Below are 18,390 nucleotides of genomic sequence, written 5' to 3'. Positions count from 1 at the left end.
CCTTCCCTACACCTGCTTCTGGGAGTGCAGTGACAGATACCGGTTTTATTGTGTGCCAGTGTTACCGCTCTGTTTGCAGCAGTTTTAAGAGTTTACATTAGGCCACAGTGTTATCTTCCAGTTCTCCTAATTCTATCTGCTGGCAATCCAGCTACGTGGTTGGGGTGGCTGCTCCTGTCCTAAAGGAATTTGTGTCAATTTCTGCAGGGACAAATCCTCCCTGTGCTAAACCGCTTTGCAGTATTTGCTCAAACTGAAATTTGGACAAAGACGTTCTGTCCACATCCACCAGAAGAGATTGCTTTTTTTTCTGATGCGCTTGGAGGTAGATGCGTTGGAAACTGCCTGTACCTGGCTGATAACTGAGACTGAGCATCTATGTAGCACAGTCCATGCCCTTTTCTAATTTGTCTTTGAATGACAAATGTGTCTTCACTGAGTCAGCAAAAGAAGAGATCCTACAGTAGCATTCATTGCCCTTCTGTCCGTTTGAACGGAGCTGATAGGTTTTCCCAATTCCTCCTGAAAATCAGACTTTAAGAGAGATTTTATAAAGTTGTCCCTCAACAATATTGTCCAGAACTTCATTATATTCTCTCATCATTTCTGATCAAGACACATCACGTATTGTTATTTCTTTAGAATCCCTCCCTAACCTTACTGTTATATACCCAATTTAAAAAAGAATTCAAATCTTCTTGAAAATCCAAGTTACAGGGATTTGGAGATAGTCCAGATAGTCCTGATCACTGCTGCTCATAGAGAGTAAAGTCTAAGATTGTGGATAACCTCAAAAAAGAAGAGAAGATTTCATTGCATCACCCATGAACCATGTGTAAGTTTGCTGAGGTTCTCTTGGGAGTCTTTATGATGAGAAATTGGTCAAATTTTGCATGTCTTCAGTTTTTATTGCAAGTGTTCGGTACAGTTCTAAAATTTTAACTTTGAAACTGCTAACTGGTAAGCCAAACCTTTCCCATGGAGAAGTCCTTAGCAAAATAGCTCTGTGTGTGAGGAACATGGCAGGACAATAGTGTGGTGTAATAGCAAAGAAGTCAGAATGCTCGTAGACTTGGAATGAAAACCTATAAAATACTGCTGTTAACTTAAATATTTGAATCCATCTGATTTTTTTTTTTTTCTGTGCAAAGAAAATGTGTCGCCTAGCATCAAATTTGTGCACTCCAAAATTCCTGGAGATATGTACCTCCCTTATTCTTTGGATATGTGCAATTGTTCTTTTTAGTCCTGAAAGCTACTCAACTAATGAAGGATTGGGGCCACTTCACCTGATGTTCTCCCTCTCTGGAATTCAATAATTGTTTTGCATCAGGGAGTAATTGTACCCATAGGTATTAGACAAACCTGCTAATTCAGACTCTGGAACTCTTGAGTACCTTCCCAAATTGCATTGTGTGGTTTGGTTAGATTATATCTCATCTCTAACCTTCTTGCTTCACTAAACATACAAAATCATCAGGACTTAATCTGTTGCTGGTGTTAATGGCATGATTCTTCATCCTAATTCCAATTCACTCTGCCTGATATCAAACAAATGGCTTTAAGAAAGTATTTTATCTCTTATCCTGTGCCAGAGACACTTTCTTCCTCCATCACTGCTGCCTGGCTTTGTACAGACTTTGTAATAACCTTTGCAGGCTGTGGTACAAAAGTCTGCAAATGAGTGCCACATCTCAGGCTGTCACTTCAGCTCAGAAGGTCCCTAACACCAGATCCCTGATCTTGAGCTATTACTATAGCCAGAAAGTGTAGTCTTGTTCACTAGCAAAAAAAAAAAAAAAAAGAAAAAGAATATAGTAAAAAGGGGAGCAGCATTTTTTGTCTCTCTGTCTGGCAGGTGGTTGGACATTGCAGACACCCCGTGCACTGCCCTGTCAGGGCTCTGCTCCCCAGTGCTCTTGACAACCATTTTTCAGTCCTTTTCTGTCAACTGAAAGCTCATCTGAAAGTGCTTTGGGACAGGGACTATGCGCACTGTTAGTGGTGTCGTTGTGCCCTGCTTGGAAGTGGAGGCTGGTGTTGCTGGTTGGAGCCTTTCTCTCCATCATGCCTGTGGGCAGTCTCTGGCCTGGAGAAGCTGATTAATCTCTGCACATCAAATTCCGTGCTATAAAGCAAGGATTATAATCCTCCTTTCTTGGTCTTGTCTGTTTGGACTGTGAGTACGTTCTGCAGATACTTTCCCTTATGATGTGACTGGAGATGATTCAGTGCAATAAGGCTGTTGTCATGGTAGTGCTAGAGTAACACTTAACCAGGAGAAACTTAAATTGCAGGAGATGGATAGTAATGCTAATCATCATAATGAAAATGGAGCCTTATTTTTGCTGCATGACTGTGGAAGGAAAGGCTGAGAAATAGATGGCTAAAATCTCTGAGTGCGTACTTTCAAAGACAGGACTTGCTGAGCAGCCAGGTGACAAGAGACATGTTGTTTATTTGACAGAGGGACTGTGAACTTAACTCCTGACTCGAAAAGAAAACTTGCTTCCCAAATGAAGACATATGGAGGGTTTTAATGGCAGCTGCAAGACATGTGGCTAGGTTATGCCACTATGCGTGAGCTTATAAAGGTGATAGGTATATATCTGGTGAGGGAATCTGTGAATTCCACCACTATTTCAGAGTGAAAGCATTTCTCATCTTGTAAAGAGAGGCAAAGAAAAATTGTGTCTGAGAGAACGGGCTCCACAGCAGTCGGATGTGATGCCTGTGCAATAAGGGAAGGAGCTTGTGTTCAGCTGCGTGGTTGGGTTTTAAATTTGACCTTGCCCAGTGTTTGTATCTAGAAGTTGGCCTTCATCAACTAAGGTTTTAAATTATTTTAAAAGTGACTTATACTGAAACATTGCAGTAAAACCAGGGAAGGAAAAAGTACTGGAAAACATCTTAAAACACATGACTTTATTAGTTTCCATTTGGTACTCTTGTTATGGCAATCAATCAGCCCCATGCCAAGACTGGCTAATACCTGGTATATGGTGTGGAAGGCAGTGGGCAGGAGGGCAGTGTGTGGAGGTACTTCCTACTTGAATCTTGCAATGTTCCTGATTTGAGATCACGTAGCAAGTACCCACGGTGCTGTTACCTGCAGAGGCGTGGAGAGTTGAGGCAACAACAACAGCAGGGATCTTACACTGTGTGACTGATTCCTGAGGTGATGTCATTCAGACTGACTGTAGCGCAAGTAAAATGTATGTAAAGATGGAGAGCATTTGTGCTTTGCTTTGGGATTTCCTTGTTTTGATACCTTGTCGTGGTTTTCAGTGAGGAGCAGATAGATGAATCTTGCTTAAGACTATGCAAAGAGAACGACTTGTAGCCTCAAAAATTTTATATGTTTTAAAGATGAAGCGGCTTCCTTAAAGGCTGTAGAGTCTTGCACTTTCACCCCAAAGAAAACACTGACAGCTGCACAGTTCAGCTGGCAGGGAACCATGTCAGACCATGTAGCCTTGCCTGTATGTGCACGTCCTCTTATGATACCAAAAATAATTTAATTTTCTTATAAGGTCCCAGGCAGTGAGCTAAAAATGTCTCACTCAGATATGCATTTTGGAATTTCAGAACTAAATGTAATAAAACAGTTTTTTATTTTTACTCTCTTGATGTCACACACAGTGAGAGAGTGAGGACGCCGTGTTACAGTACCTTTTGATTTGCTATTTGCTGTGTGTTAAACATTTATATTTCAAAGAAGTGTTTGTACCTCTACTGAGTGTTTGGCAAATCCAACAGCTCATTAGATGTTAACAATAGCAATGCTGCTAAATACAAAGGATTCATAGGCAAAGTACCCCTCAGGCTATATCTCTGGGAGAAATAGCGGCAAATAGAATCAGAAACTAATTAAATAGTCAGCTAAAGCGAGCAGAACTTTAAAAAGCTCTAAAACTACCAAAAATGGAAACATATTACAGTCATCTACATTCACAGTGCAGAACAAGTTTGGTAGTATTTAAGATAATTCTCTAGTGCCTGCTATTTTTAGTCCAAGGGTGAGCTTCGTAAGAGCCTTTCAGCACTGCATCCCTTTAACCTGGCGTAACAAGCTAAGCCAGTAAGCTGTCTGATTTCCGTCTTACAGGAGGCAGAGAGATAGCTAAAACAAACGATTTGTGATACAAACAGCCTATCTTGTCTTAAGAGCTTTCTTCGTATAGATTTTTTTTTTTTTTTCCAAATGTCCCACTATTAAGCACTGCTTGTCAGAGACCGAAATGTGAGGCCTGTGGCTGTTTGGAAATCATAGAAGCACAGGAGTAAAAGGAAGATTTTATAGACCTAGCCTAATGGAAAGAAACATTTCTGCATTGCCACTGGTGAAACCCAATCGGGGCAGTTTAGGCTGTTGCTGTCTATGTGTCTGAGGAAAAATGAATGTATGTAGTTTTTCTCAGGTAAGAAAGGGCAGGCATAAAGAGCCTGATTTGCTTCTCAATTACACTTAATCTGTCCTGGTTTGACTCGGTTGACTTCCCTGGGTGATGCTTGGTTTGTGCTGCTCTAATCCAAGGGAAGTAAAGCTGGGGTCGGTGTTACGCTCCCTGTGCTGCCAGCACTCGGGTTTGGGGCACCCTTTGCTTTTGAAATAGGGGCAAGTCCGTATGCAGCCATAAAATGCTGCAGTGCTCCTTGCACACTGGTGGTTTGGTGCTTCCAGTGGATAAAACTTTGCAATACTCACAGATAGCTTCTTTTACTGGAAATTATGGTGTCCCCCCTAATGTGGGGGTGGGGGAAGTGCAACTGTGTTTACTTTCTTTTCTCCCCCCTTTCCTCTTCCTTTCCCTCCTTTCCTCACCCCACCTTTCCCCATGGTGTGTTTGTGTGTGATCTGTACGTATGTTTACAAAACAAGATTTTATTGCTACCTAAACATGAGTGGTCGCACCGCTAATCCCAGCCAGTTGAGCAAGACTTGGGCACAGTAACCTGTCCTGTCTGAAACAGGGAGAAATAGAGGTCGTGCTGCCTGGGTTAGTGGTAGCAGCTCCAGCCTTCTGCCCCCCAGAAGTGTTACCTAAATGGGTTTTCTCTTCCCAGGACACTGGTTCAGGAGTGTGGCTCTTTCGTCTTGGGCTTCCAGTCAATGGCTCCATTCCTCTTTCTTCCCCCCCCCCCCCCCCCATTTTGGGTGCTCATAGAGCAGGGCAAAGTATCCTCTTACAAAGGGAGGCCATCTGATTCAGGAAAGCATAGGCTGTGTTAAAGCCAGTGGTCTGCAGGCTCCCACCTCTGCTTTAGTAGTCAAATGGCTGCAATTTACGTACTATTCCTGGCGTTAGGCACATGGGATTTTGGCTGTGCATCTAGCAGCTGCATAGTCTCAAATTATAACTTGGGTTAACTTCAGTAGAGATAACTTAAATTGAAGATGCAGTTGACATGAACAAATACATCAGTGCATTTCCAGTAAGGAATGTGAGCACAGCATCTACCACACTGTAGGCAAGATGAACCCAAGCCACTTTTAAACTTATATTAGTTGTATCAATGTAGTGTTTATGAGCAGAACTAACTTGATAAGGAGGAAGAATTGGACCTTACTGGCCTCTGGCTGGACTGCTGATAGTCTCAGGACATGGTGGTACAGATACAGTGTGCAGGAGCTGCTGCTCTCAGCTTGATCAGCAACATACCCGAAGAACAGAGGACCAGGTCCCCAGCTAGTGTAAATCTGCATAGCTCTGTTAAAGCCTGTGGAGAGATCTTAATTTACAGCAGTTGAACATCTGGGCCCAAGTTACTTTTCTTTTGGTTACTAGCAGGATTAAATAAAAATACCCCAAATTATTTATTATAGGTGCTGTGGCAGCATCTCAAACCCAATTGTAAATCAGGACACTGTTGTGAAAGGGTTGTGTGAACACATAAGAAAATTACAGTTGCTGCCTAAAGGGACTTATGGCCTAATTAATAATGGTATTTAGTGCATTGATAAGTACCACTGGACTTGACTGCCTGTTATAGGTCTTTTCTAAGGAGGGCAAAAATGTTGCCCAGGTTGATTTTCACCATTTCTGATGAAAAAGGGACTGGTTAACATCAGTACCTTGCAAAGTTTTAAAAAGACAGCCTTTTCATTGTACAGGTGGAGGGCTGGTGATCAGGAATACGCATTGTTAAAAGATGAGCAGAGAATAAGCAATACATTCAGTTTTGACTAAGAAATAAATAGGAGAGAGGCAACTGCAGTGAGAACTGTAGTGTGCATCACAGTATGCATGCATTACATAACTCTTCTAGGCTGATTGAAGGTAAATGAACAGGGTAGCCTTAGTGTAAATTAGCAAATTAGTTATACATTTTAGTGTCAAGTCCATTTCATCAGCAGTATCTGTGAAGACCAGTGAGTTCCAGGAAATACAGAAACAATCCAACAGTGGATGTTCTCTAGAGGAGGCTTTGCGACAGATAGCTCTTCTCTGATCTTTATTTTCTTTTAATGTTTTCTGTTTTAAAGTCACTTTATGATTCTATTCACATGCACAAAATTGCATTGAAAGACCATTAAAGCCTTATCACCTAGTGACAAATCAAGGAAATACATAGTTAAGGATATTATGAGGTATCTAAACGAATCCACATGTTTAACTGGTGGAAAATTCAGACACCTGACATCGTCCTGAAGAGTGTCACTGTTTTTTGAGGCAAGGGCTTATTTGCCTGCTGGGACAAGCTTACATTTTGTTTTCATGGGACTGTAAAAGTGAACTGAAAAGCCTGGCAAAATGCACCTGTGATCTGTGCTGTGTTAAACACTATACCTGTTAGCACCTTCCTTAGTGTGGCATCTCCACATTCTTACCTGGTGCTTCTTTATAATGGAGCCTTTTACTGCTTTCAGCCTGGGATACTCACAGTAGTGGTACTTGGGGTGTTCTCTTAGCTGAGCATCTCCTCAGATATGGGAATGCTACTGAGGTTTTCTGAAACTTTTTTAGCTCATTAAGAGTAGAGTGTACATACCTAAAGATATTTTTTTTTCCTTTTTGTGGTGATTTCCTCAGGTTTTTTAGGGCTAATGCCTACTATCTCTGTTTATTTTATCTAACTAAACCACCCCTCTAAATGTGTGTCACTCATCACGTCTGCTGGCACACACCAGGAGGATGGCGGAGTCATTGCTGTGACACTTGAAGGCAGGAGTATAGTTACATAGGTAAAACAAATACAGAAATTCATCTTTAGCATTGTAAACAAGTTTTTTGTGTCGTGTCTGAATAAAGTAATTTAGCCACCTCAGACCAGATGGCAGCCATCCAGTTAGAACACAATAAAAATTGATAAGTAGCCCAGATGTATTAGTGATCCTTTGACACTGCAGGTCTAAGAAAAACTGGTGTTTTTCTTCCCGTGAGACATGACTTGCTTTTGTTGTACCTGTTCAACAGGCATGGCAGTAGGTTTGATGAAGTTGAACATGCTAAAAAATTAAAACACTATAAAAAGCATTTAATGAACTTGATTCCTTACAAATGCTAATTTCCTGGTCAAATTAAATTCCAATTTTCTAACAGTAAAAGCACCAAATAGAAGTGTCATATTTTGTGGTTTACAAAGGAGGTTTTGAGTGTGTGCTCTGTTCGCACAAAACCCAGTCTCTGCATAATTGAACAAAATTAAAAAATACATGTAAAATGCTTCTCTGCTATATTGTATATCATTTTACCCTGAAATTTATATTTGTGTAGAGTCATAAATCTCTAGAAAGAAGTAGGGATTATGATAGACATCCTGACACATCCAGTATAATTAAAGCTAAAGTAAATGCAACACTGAAACACAGAATGAACAAAAGCGACAAGATTATGCTTCGCAGTTTCCAAAAGAGAAGGGTCTATACTACCACGCAAGTGCATTTTTTAGAGATGTCTGTCGTTATCAAGAGGAAAAAGAAGGGTTTACATCAATTACATGTGTGAAATAATCACTGCAAACTATATCTAGCTCTTTTTTTTTTCCCCCAGAACATGCCATGCTTCCTTACAAAGGTATATGAATGTTGAAAAATTTTGTCAGTGCACAGGCAGATTAATGTGGGCATGCACCATAAATCAAGTAAATAAATAAATCTGAGCAAGCAGTGTTTGAATATTTGGACTGAAATACTGCTGACACCATCGCTAAAAGCTCTGCAATGGGGAGAGTCCAAATGTCTTCCCTATCTTACACTGTAGCATGTAGCCTTCCCCACCCCCCACTTCCCTCTTTTTGCAATACCCATTCCCTGTCAGAGCTCATCTGGATTGGGATTCTTGCTTTGGAACTGTAACTCTCTACCCTCCTGTGTGGTTTAGGTGTGTAATAATAATTACAAATCTCCGTCTGGGTTGTTGCTCAGGACTTTATCACGTGCATGAAAGATTGTGTGTAAAAGGGGAAGGGAGGATGGGTGTGAGGCGCTGTGTGCTGCTCCAGGCTGGGAGGGCAGGCTGCGTAACGTCCCGCGCTCAGGCAGTGATCTACTTGTGCGGCTCAGGCTGACCATCCTGTGTCCCCCCTTGCCAGCAGCACCTGGCCCATGCTTTCCCACTGGTGCTGGCAGCAAGAAAACTTGACCTCCTTCTTTACTTCTCTGGTCATCTGGTACCCTGAAACTCCCAGCCTTTCTTATGTGTCTCTTCATCAAGCTCTTTCTTTCCTTTGCACTTCTGTCCTTCCCCTGTTCTTAGACATAGGTAGAGTTTTGATTCGATGTGGAGCTCTGCCCTGACCTAGCATGCTGCAGGCCAGACAAGACATGTCGGGTCTTCTGTTGCAGTTCCTGACCCATGAAGACCAGGTGGTCTTACCTGTCACTGGGCAAGGCAACATCAGAATTTGTCCACGGCGTGCCTCAGTATTACAGACATGCAGTTCCTGGTAAGAGGTTTGGTAGTACTTTTACAGTGTCAAGTGCTGTACAAGTTAAAAAGCCCCTCTGGTGAGCTAAACCAGTCCAAAACATAGGTAATGCATTTATTCAGTAATCAGCAAATTAGCGTATGTAGTCAGTAAATGTTGAGGCCCAAACTGCTGATAAGATGATTTGCTTTCAGGTGTTTTCTCAATGTTGTGCTCAGCATCAAGTATAAATTGAATAGAGTGACCTTTCGATACTGAGTCAAATTGACTGCATTTCCAAAGATTCTGTGGTTTCAATTACCATAAATTTTTGATATTGAGTCTACCACTGGTGCACTGATTCTAGCACAGCAATATCTTATCATTGGTCCCTTTAACACAGTCAGTGGTGCGATAGCTTGTTCTCGGGTGATTTTTTGTTTTGCCTTTTCCCGGAATCAAAGATTACTATCATAGAAGAGAAAAATACAGTTTACACAAATGAAATTGCAATCGTTTGCTAAACATGAATGAATTTTGGTCAGAAGATGTAGAAGAAGTTACAGGATGCTAGCTGGATCCTCAGATTGTGAGATGAAAAAATGAAACAGTATCCAGTTTCGTAGAAACTTCTGAAGTGCAACAGCTCATTAGAAGCAATAAAAACGAGTGACTTTATGGTAGAAGAATGTTTACTGAGCTCTTCTACACTGAAATGTTTAGCTTAGAGCAGAAAGGTTATATTTTTCACCTGAAAAATGAGTCCATCTCACAGGAGCTACAGCAGCATTACTTCAGGTTATCAAGGGCACAATCTTAAAGAAAACCATATTTACAAATGGCCTGTGCCATGGTTTTGTGTTGTGATACTTTAATTGCAGACACTTGACAGAAATCTGATGAGCTTGGTCTCTTAGAGAGAAAGTAACCTGAGATCAGTTACCAAGATTGAACGTGATAGCTTTTCAAGACTAGGAATTTACACCATGTTGAGTATATTAATAATAATAAATTGTTATGTTAATGTTGTTATACCCTGGAGGAGGGAGGATTTCCTTCAGCCTGCAGACCTTGCACAGGTCATTCCTGCTGTGCTGTAATGTCCCTGGTAGCAATGCCGGGAGTTCGTTCCACTCCAGGGACCTCCCTCTGGAAGTTAAGTATTGCAGTACCTGCATTGTGTATAATTACACTATTTATTTAACATTGTTTGGAGGGAGAGTGGGATGACACAGCATATTGCTTCAGATTGGTACAATACCTCCAGAAATCCATCTGGAGTGAAGCTGTTGCATAAATACAGTGATGTGATTGGTCCTACCCAGGAGATGCATATATGTGGTCCATATGTTGGGCAATCTGACTGCCAAAATCAGAAGGCAAGCTCGGGATGCCTCCTTCAGGATTCAAGTGGTCTTTGCCTATAAGTGCATTTGAGAAGTGTGAGTATAGCTTTCTCCTTCAAGACGAGATAACTTCTTTCCTTCCCATGCCCTAAAGGCATTTGCACAGGGGTGATGATAATTAATCCCCTTATTTCTACTACATATAAAGAAACCTGCCTGTAATTTTCTCCTAGTGGGACTCCATTTTGTTTTTAAAGATAATTGATAGCTCTGGACTTAAGCATTTCAATTATGGGAGTGTCTCTTGGGGACCAGACTAACAGACCTAGGAAAAACGTTCTAATGCAAATGCATCATGTGGATTTTTACTGTAGGACAGCAGAGGATGCATAAGGATTTGCAAGCAATTGAGCAGCAAAATAAAAGCTGAAATACTTCTCAAAATATATAATGGCATGGGACTAGTTGTGAGCAGTTAGGGTGGAAGAAGTGGTTCTCTATTTGGACCACTGATTCTTGTTTGGCCCTGGGAGAAAACAGTGCCAGGTATGACCAGCTCTGACTTGAGAAGGAGGCACTTGCTTTGGACAGCACATTGAGAAGGCTGCAAAATCACCATGGCAGCACTGTCTGTGCCAGTGCTGTGGCAGGTTGGCTCCTTTGGCTTCAGAAGAGGCAAAACTTGGGCGATAATTCTCCCCTTTCACTGTCCCTGATGTCAGCTCTCATTTTTCACTGGCAGGAGCAGGAAGACCACCCTGGATTCTAATCCCTTCCCTCCTCCTGCCTTCCCTGTGCTTCTGCCCAGCTTGTGGCTTCCTATTGTCAGGTGGGAAGGCTTGGTTTGAGGGGCCAGGGCTGAGACACCATCTGCCCCTACTCCTGCACATTTGTTGACAGGAGGTTCTCAGGCCTGGCATGATGTTACTGGGGTTTTGGTGCATCCCTGTGTACAAAAAAAAAGTGCAAATCTGTACCCCTCATTTCTCCTAGTGGTGTGAATCTTAACGATGTTTTTATTCCAAAATGTGTGATAAGGAATCAAATCTGTTGGAAGTCCCAGATGTGCTCACAAGTCATTTTTGTGCTTTGGAAAGTAGTGCCATAATGTATTAGTATTTTTAGATCTCTCAGACATTTTCAGCTGGAGGAAAATCTTTTATTGTCTTTGTTAATTGTGCTAATGAATAGATCTTAGGCTACTGAGGAGAAATGAGTCGATACGTTGAAATGGCGATCCCCTGTGTGTTGAGGTGTACACCTGGCTGCTCTGAATTGCGTACCAGGCTGGGCTGCTGGAGCAGTGACAGCTCCTACCAGCTGTGAATCTGTCCTGAAGTTTCCTGGGCTTTTTCCAAAGATGTGGCAGGCTGCCACTGTTCCCACTAACTTGGGGCTGTGGATTAAACACATAGTTTAGACCCTGATCTTTCAGCATTAGTCATGAACAGATCTTTCAATATAATCTGCACTGTTCAGATTATCAGAAAAGAAACTTTAGAGCATCATTCATTACCTGATCTCACTCCTTGAGATACAGTAACAAAAAGCTGTGCATGTGATAATCTCAAATTAGGTGGAGGGAAATCAACCAGAGGGAAGACTTTGGAGGTACTACAAACATTTGGAAAAGGTTTTCTAAATTATGTGATTGAGCCTTTTCTGGAGTGAGTCAGCGTACCAGTGCTGACTGTGGGAGAGCTACAGGAGAGTTCCACATCAGGGCATCTGCATGCTGGCCTTAAGGTTTCCAAGAAGGATTGGTGATGGTAGTGACAGTGTTTTAAAACTTTGTAAAATTTTTAAAGGAAGAAAATTCTAAGGAAAAAATACAACAATTCTCAAAATATGCACCTTGAAGGGATGCATGTGAAGGACAAGGTGGCTGAGTCTCCACTGCAGCTCAGTCTTTGGCCTTTGCAATAGGATTGCTGACAAGTAACAGGTATTACAGACATAAAGGGATAAGCATGAGGTGAACCATCTCCATTAGTAGACAGAATAAGCAAAAGAGAAGGAATTACATGGGGTAGAGGATTTAAATACCTTTGTGTGGGTAAATTATCAACTCGTTTCATATAGCTTTTCACCGGCCAAAGAGAGAATATCTCTGGAGACATTTTACTGAAGGCAAAAACCCAATTAGAGTAAGATTGTTACACAACTAATAAAGTATTTTCAGACAGAGAATTATTTTTAGTGCTGTAGAAATATTAAAGCGTTAGAGCAAAACATGTAAAAGCAGAGAAAAACACAGTTTTTTTCCATCATCTTTAGGCTCCTAGATCCCTCATTTTTGAGGACTGGTTGGTGTCCTGGCAGCTTACAGCACTAGCTAGCCTTCCCCATTGCATTCACCCAACCATAGTAACACCAGTGCCAAATCTTATTTCCTTTCAGAGCTAATGCCATTATGGATACACTAGAAATTTTTGCTGTCAGAAATGTGGAAGCACGAGCATTCAGTGACATACTTGGGCTCCTTGCCTCCTTCAGCAGGGTGAAGGTTTACAGGGGTCAAAAAACCTCTGGCTCTGATGTCTTTGTGTTAAACTAACAACCAAGGATGTTGAGAAGTTCATACAATATGGCTCGGAAGTGATGCCTAACTGCTTCTGTATTCAAAAGACCCAATAGTTAGCAAGATGGAATCATTACAAATTGTTTTTGTAAGTGTTTAATAACTGTATGTATTTGCCGCGCATCTTTATGTTCAAAACTGTCCTCCACCCCTTTTCCTTACAGCCTGTAGTTCATTTAGGTGGTCTAAATGCTTAGAATCTCCTCCTTTAGACAAAAGAAAACCTTTTTCAGTGTGTCTCTGCTTGGAAGTTAGGGACATGATGGAGTGAGTTCCTGAGAGCACGCAGTGCATCCTCTGACCTCGGTGGACATTGAAGGTGCTTAGCTCGTCCTGATGCACTGAGCCTTTGATGAGCAGGTTGGATGCCAGTCTGAAATGTGAACTTATGTAGTGACAGTGCTGAAACCGTGAAAGAGCCTGCATTTGGCCGTGGCTTGCTTCTCCCCAGTGCTGTCAACACCAAGACTCGGGTTGCGATAGCAAAGCAGAAAGCTGCTGCTTCAGTGATTATTGCTCAGACGCTGATGTATTCGGCCATCTCTGCCTCCGCATCTCCCCTCAGCACTATTTCTGTTGTATCTAATAATTGTGTTTCTTTATAAACAGTAATTTAGGACAATTAGGAGCAATAGCATAGTTAAACCTTTAAAAGGTTATCTAGCAATGTCATTTTCTTGACTAATGTGTTCTTGCTGCCATGTCGTTTGTGAATAGACATGTGTTAGCCAGCTAGTGTGTTTCATCTGTGGTGACTTTGATTTATTTGCTCTGTAAATTGGGACTGAAGCAATAATGGAAAGTGACATTAATTGTTTAAGAGAGTCCTCTTTGTCACATCCTCTGCTTTCTCTGGGGTGTTTGAATGTTGAAACTTGTACAAAACTAATTGAAATTGCTGTGATGAGGACTGGTGTCCACTCAACTTTCTGTTCTTGAATGTCAGTGCACTTGAATGTCTGTTTAAAGCATAAGAGCTGAGCAGCTAAAAGCAAATATCAGGGTTTCTTCTGGCATGCTATTATTAAAGAAGGCATTCCCAATTAGAAATAGGAACACTTCCAGCTTTGTTGTCAGCTTTATAATCTGCAAGGCCTAGCAGTGCGCCCCACCACCTAGACTTGCTGAAGAAGTTCCTGGTGTGGGGTTGGGGGTTAGGCAGCCAGTGCCCGCCACAGCTAGATGAGGGCTGGCTCTTTCCACCATTCGTACCCCCACCTGCAAGGGACTTGAAATGCCATTGGAAAAAAAAAGCCAGTGCTTTGTTACATTGCAAAGTGCTTTTTTTTCTTTCCCTATAATGGCCTTTTGTATTTTTTAGAAGTGACACCATAATTTTCCTCTTTTCCTCTCAAAAAGTGGCAGTGAAAAGTTGGATTTGGAGCATGGTTTCATTCACAAAGTGGCTCCCCCCTGCTTATTTCTGTCCTCTGAACACTGAATGATCACTGTACATGTGTCTGCTTAGTGTGGTGGAAATCACCAGATACAGGAACTTGTACTCTTTCTCAGTGACCAAGCCCCTTTTGGTCTATTAAGTAAATGCTTCTCCTTAGCATTAGCTTTGCCTGTTTATTTGCTTCTTGAGGATGATGCTGTAAGTGCCAGACCAGTTTGTGTTTTGCTGTGGCTTTCCAGCTCGAAGAAAGAGTTTTTCTGTAAGAAGCCATGAGGTATGATTTGGCAGAGAAGTCTGGCAGGAGCAATTATCTATGTGGTTTATGAGCATCTCTGTTCAGAGTCTGGTAGATAAAAGAATTACTGAAAAAAGTCCTGCTAAGGGAATATGCAGATTCCCTTGATTTTTTTTTTTTATTACTTTTTTTCTGAGGTGTGACTGGCAATGTCTTGTTGTTGACTTTTTTAGCTTCTTGGTTTTGTTCCTCTTACCTCGTGCATTCCTTGCTAGTTCGTTTTAAACCATAAGAGTTGAACTTAGCTGAAATCTCGTCACAGAGTGAGCCTGGAACGTGATGAGCCACTCTGAAGCTGGTGGAAAAACTCCCCATTTGATATCAGTGAAATGCTTTTCATTTACTTTAATAGCACTAGGATCAGCCTAGGAATCCTAGATAATTGATATGTCAAGATCAATTTCCAATCTTTCTGCAAAATAAATATAATGATTTTCACATGATTCTACTCCTCAGAATTCTCAGTACTCTAAAAAATCTGTACCTTAATATACAGTAGGGACTATATTTCATTAAAAATCAGAAGACATTTAGATTTACTCAATTTGACACAAAAAAAAAAAAGAAGTCTTTTTGCTGAAATATGATATCTAATACAAATTAACATTACAGCCACATCTGATTAGGAATTAATCTACTTTTTGTAATTGCAGTCTGATTTAGATAAATGCATACAGTAGTTACAATGAGCACTCAAATGACATAACTTGAAAGGACAACTTCAAAGGCAACCTGCCTAATACATTTCTTTAAAAGAAACCCAAAGAGCCTGCCATTTACAATATGAGCCCTGGTGGCTCAGGAATGGGAAGTTGTTCGTTTCAATTTGGAGCAAGGATTTCCAGAAGTATGAAAGGGAAACCCTTTCTTCCTTACATGGGGACACATACGTGAACAATGTGTTCCAAATTTCACTGCTGTTTCCTTTTGGTCTTCTGATTAGCTGTCTTACTCATAGAATCATAGAATTGTTGGGGTTGGAAAGGACCTTAAGATCATCTAGTTCCACCCCCCCTGCCGTGGGCAGGGACACCTTATGCTAAATCATATCACCCAAGGCCTCGTCCAACCTGGCCTTGAACACTGCCAGGGATGGAGCATTCACTGGTTCTTGTAATTTTGTCAGGTCAATTAGCTGGTGTTCAGTGTTAAAAAAAAAGAGACAGCCTGGGCTGACACCATCATTAGGTGTCAGCAGCTTAGGTGCATCCTGTAATACAATCCCTGAGTGCTTACTTACCATTGTTAGCACCTGATTAAAAAAATAAAAGATTGTGGAATAAAAGTAAACCAGAGCAATACAATGCAAGTGCAAAAAGATTTCTCTTGAATGCAGAGATGGATCATTTCATTGCATCTGCATTATTATTACATCTTCCGAGATTCTATTGCAAGTTACTGCTTCAAGGGCTGGTTTAAGTAAGTTTTGACTGCTCTTTGACATTCAAAGGCATCGCCTTGATCCTTTTCTCTCCTCACCTGGTTCTGCTTTTTGTTTTGTCCCCTCCCACAGAAGATAGATGAAGAGAGTGAGGCAAACTTGCTAGCCGTTCTCACTGAAACACTGGACAGCATCCCTGTGGATGAGGATGGATTGCCTTCATTTGATGCACTGACAGATGGAGATGTGACCAACGAAAATGCTGCTAGTCCTTCGCAAATGCCCGACGGCACCCCTCCAACTCAGGAGGCAGAAGAGCCGTCTCTAGTAAGAACCCTTCCTACTGTTTAACAGGAATTGGATATGCCTCTGGCTACCCACTGCGTGGGTATGATGTAGTCACAGTGAGGTCTGGACTTTTAATTTAGACTGGAAAGGAAAATCAAGTAAAGAACTGAAAATTAAGTGGAGAAAAACAACCCACCAGTATAGGCAATTTGTGCAACAAGTGTGTTGAAGAGATTGTTTTTGAGATTCTTGTGCTAATGGCTGACACTTTTGCTTATCATTCTGCTGAGATAAGTCAGGGTAATGGTTTTAATACATATTTCATTTATTGGGGCTGGTTTTTGTATGTATATTTAGACGTCACTTTTGGTGATCTGTGAAGAAAGGCCCATTGAGTCTGGCGGGATGTGGGGCTAATTTTATGCCTTTAACATTGATTTGACCAGGAAGCACCAGCTTAGTGCTAAGCAGGGCAAAACTGAACCTTGGGTGAGGATGTGTGTGAAACCTTACGTGCATTTTACTCAGTAAAGCCAGTTTGAGATGTGATTCTGTATCTGCTGAAAGCCCTGTATCACTGGCTTCTGTGAGGGCAGAGGGAGATAACCTGCAACTTGACACTGTATCCATTAGGCTGTTAAAGTTAACGTCTCTGTCTAGATCAGAGGCCTTTTCTGTCAAACAGATCGCTGAGAATTTCATTTTGCCGTGGATTCAGAAATCCAAAACCCCTGTCATTTCTGCTTGCCCTGCAGTATAATGCAGTAAAGGGAGCAGAAATATGCTGCCAAGCCAGAATAAAATGAAACTTTCTTGCTCTGGAGAATATCAAGTCCTGCTTTCTGTTGTATTGTACTTTGCTTGCTGAATTGATAAAGCTAACTTTAAGTTAACTATGCAAAAATGTAGATAAATCATTTTAATCCGTAAAGATGCCTAACTTTACTCTTTTCCTTCCACCTTCCTTTCCCTAATGTGTTTGTAGCTTAAGAAGCTCTTGCTGGCTCCAGCCAACACTCAGCTAAATTACAATGAATGCAGTGGTCTCAGCACGCAAAACCATGCAAACACTAATCACAGGATCAGAACAAGCCCTGTGGTTGTTAAGGTACAAACTTAATCTTTGTAATAAGGAAAAAAGAAAGATAAAGTATAACAAGGTCTTCTATGCTTTCAGCAACCAAGCAAGCAGTAGATACATATGTATTGTTTTAATCTGCCTACTATCTTGCAACTGCTTTTTAAAAAAGTGAACAGGTTATAGACTGGGTGCCAGAAAATCACCTGAGCTCGTTTATGCTCTGAATATTTCATTTATGCTTTTTCTTTTGGCAGTTGTAGTCCCCCTGTCTGTTACTCTGGCCTACTCTTGATACAGAGTAGCAGAGGCTACAGTAATATTTGCTGATGGGCTGGTTTTGCTTATGAGTGACTCCAGCATGCAGGACTGCCATTTTAACAGGTGTCTGAGCTAAGAAAAATGGCACTGGATTCTTGGCAAAAAATGTATATTAGCCATTAATTGGATAGAATGGGGGCTCTGACATAATTCTGTTAGCAGGCAGTATTAAACAATGTTTGTCTTGCCATTCACTGTAACTGAAAACAGAGCATTTAGGGGTACTTAAGAGAGTTATGAATACTAGGCTCAAGCAATCAGCAGCAAATTAAGGTTTAAACCAGCTTATTTTTTTGTTCACAGTAAAGGCGCTGTAGGGTCTTGTTAGTTACATGTTGCTGAGTAGGAACATTGAAATGTAGGAGAAATGAAATAAAAAGCTGCATAAATGTCATTTAGGAATTTTAAATGTAATTTTCTTTCCTTGTTCTGCAAACAGTTATTCACAGCTCATAGATCTAGTACACTTAGACTGAACACTTCATTGAAAATCTCATCTCTTCAGAAAACCTATATCCATTCTGATAAGGTTCAGCTTGCTAATTTTAACTTTTTTTTTTTAATTTTACTTTATTTTATTTATTATGTCCTGGTTTTAAGACTGAGAATACATGGAGCAATAAAGCGAAGAGCATTTGTCAACAGCAAAAGCCTCAAAGACGTCCGTGCTCTGAACTTCTCAAATATCTGACTACGAATGATGACCCTCCTCAGACCAAACCAGCAGAGAACAGGAACAGCAGCAGAGAGAAATGCACCTCCAAAAGGAAGCCTCATCTGCAGTCTCAGACAAATCATCTGCAAGGTAAGTGTAGGACCACAGAACACAATGTTGGTACTAGCAGTAACAC

General features: G+C 41.1%; 1 protein-coding gene across 4 annotated transcripts in view; it reads left to right on the top strand.

Moving 5' to 3' along the window:
- PPARGC1A (PPARG coactivator 1 alpha) overlaps positions 1–18,390 on the top strand; it is a 369,112-nt gene that overhangs the window by 320,293 nt on the left and 30,429 nt on the right. For 3 of the 4 annotated variants that reach the window (XR_009968058.1, XM_062636507.1, XM_062636508.1), the window contains exons 3-5: positions 15,985–16,179; positions 17,126–17,248; positions 18,140–18,344. Coding sequence is in view for 3 of the 4 variants with exons in the window: in XM_062636507.1 (XP_062492491.1) it covers positions 15,985–16,179; positions 17,126–17,248; positions 18,140–18,344 (523 nt within the window). In the remaining variant the exon portion in view is untranslated. The remainder of the gene's footprint in view (positions 1–15,984; positions 16,180–17,125; positions 17,249–18,139; positions 18,345–18,390) is intronic. The other variant, XM_062636509.1, reaches the window with a different exon arrangement.

The sequence above is a fragment of the Pezoporus occidentalis genome, unplaced genomic scaffold, assembly GCF_034315485.1.
Source record: "Pezoporus occidentalis ecotype Australia unplaced genomic scaffold, CSIRO_AGI_Poc_V1 ctg48, whole genome shotgun sequence".
NCBI classification, from domain to species: domain Eukaryota; kingdom Metazoa; phylum Chordata; class Aves; order Psittaciformes; family Psittacidae; genus Pezoporus; species Pezoporus occidentalis.
This window is presented reverse-complemented; position numbering and strand designations above follow the sequence as displayed.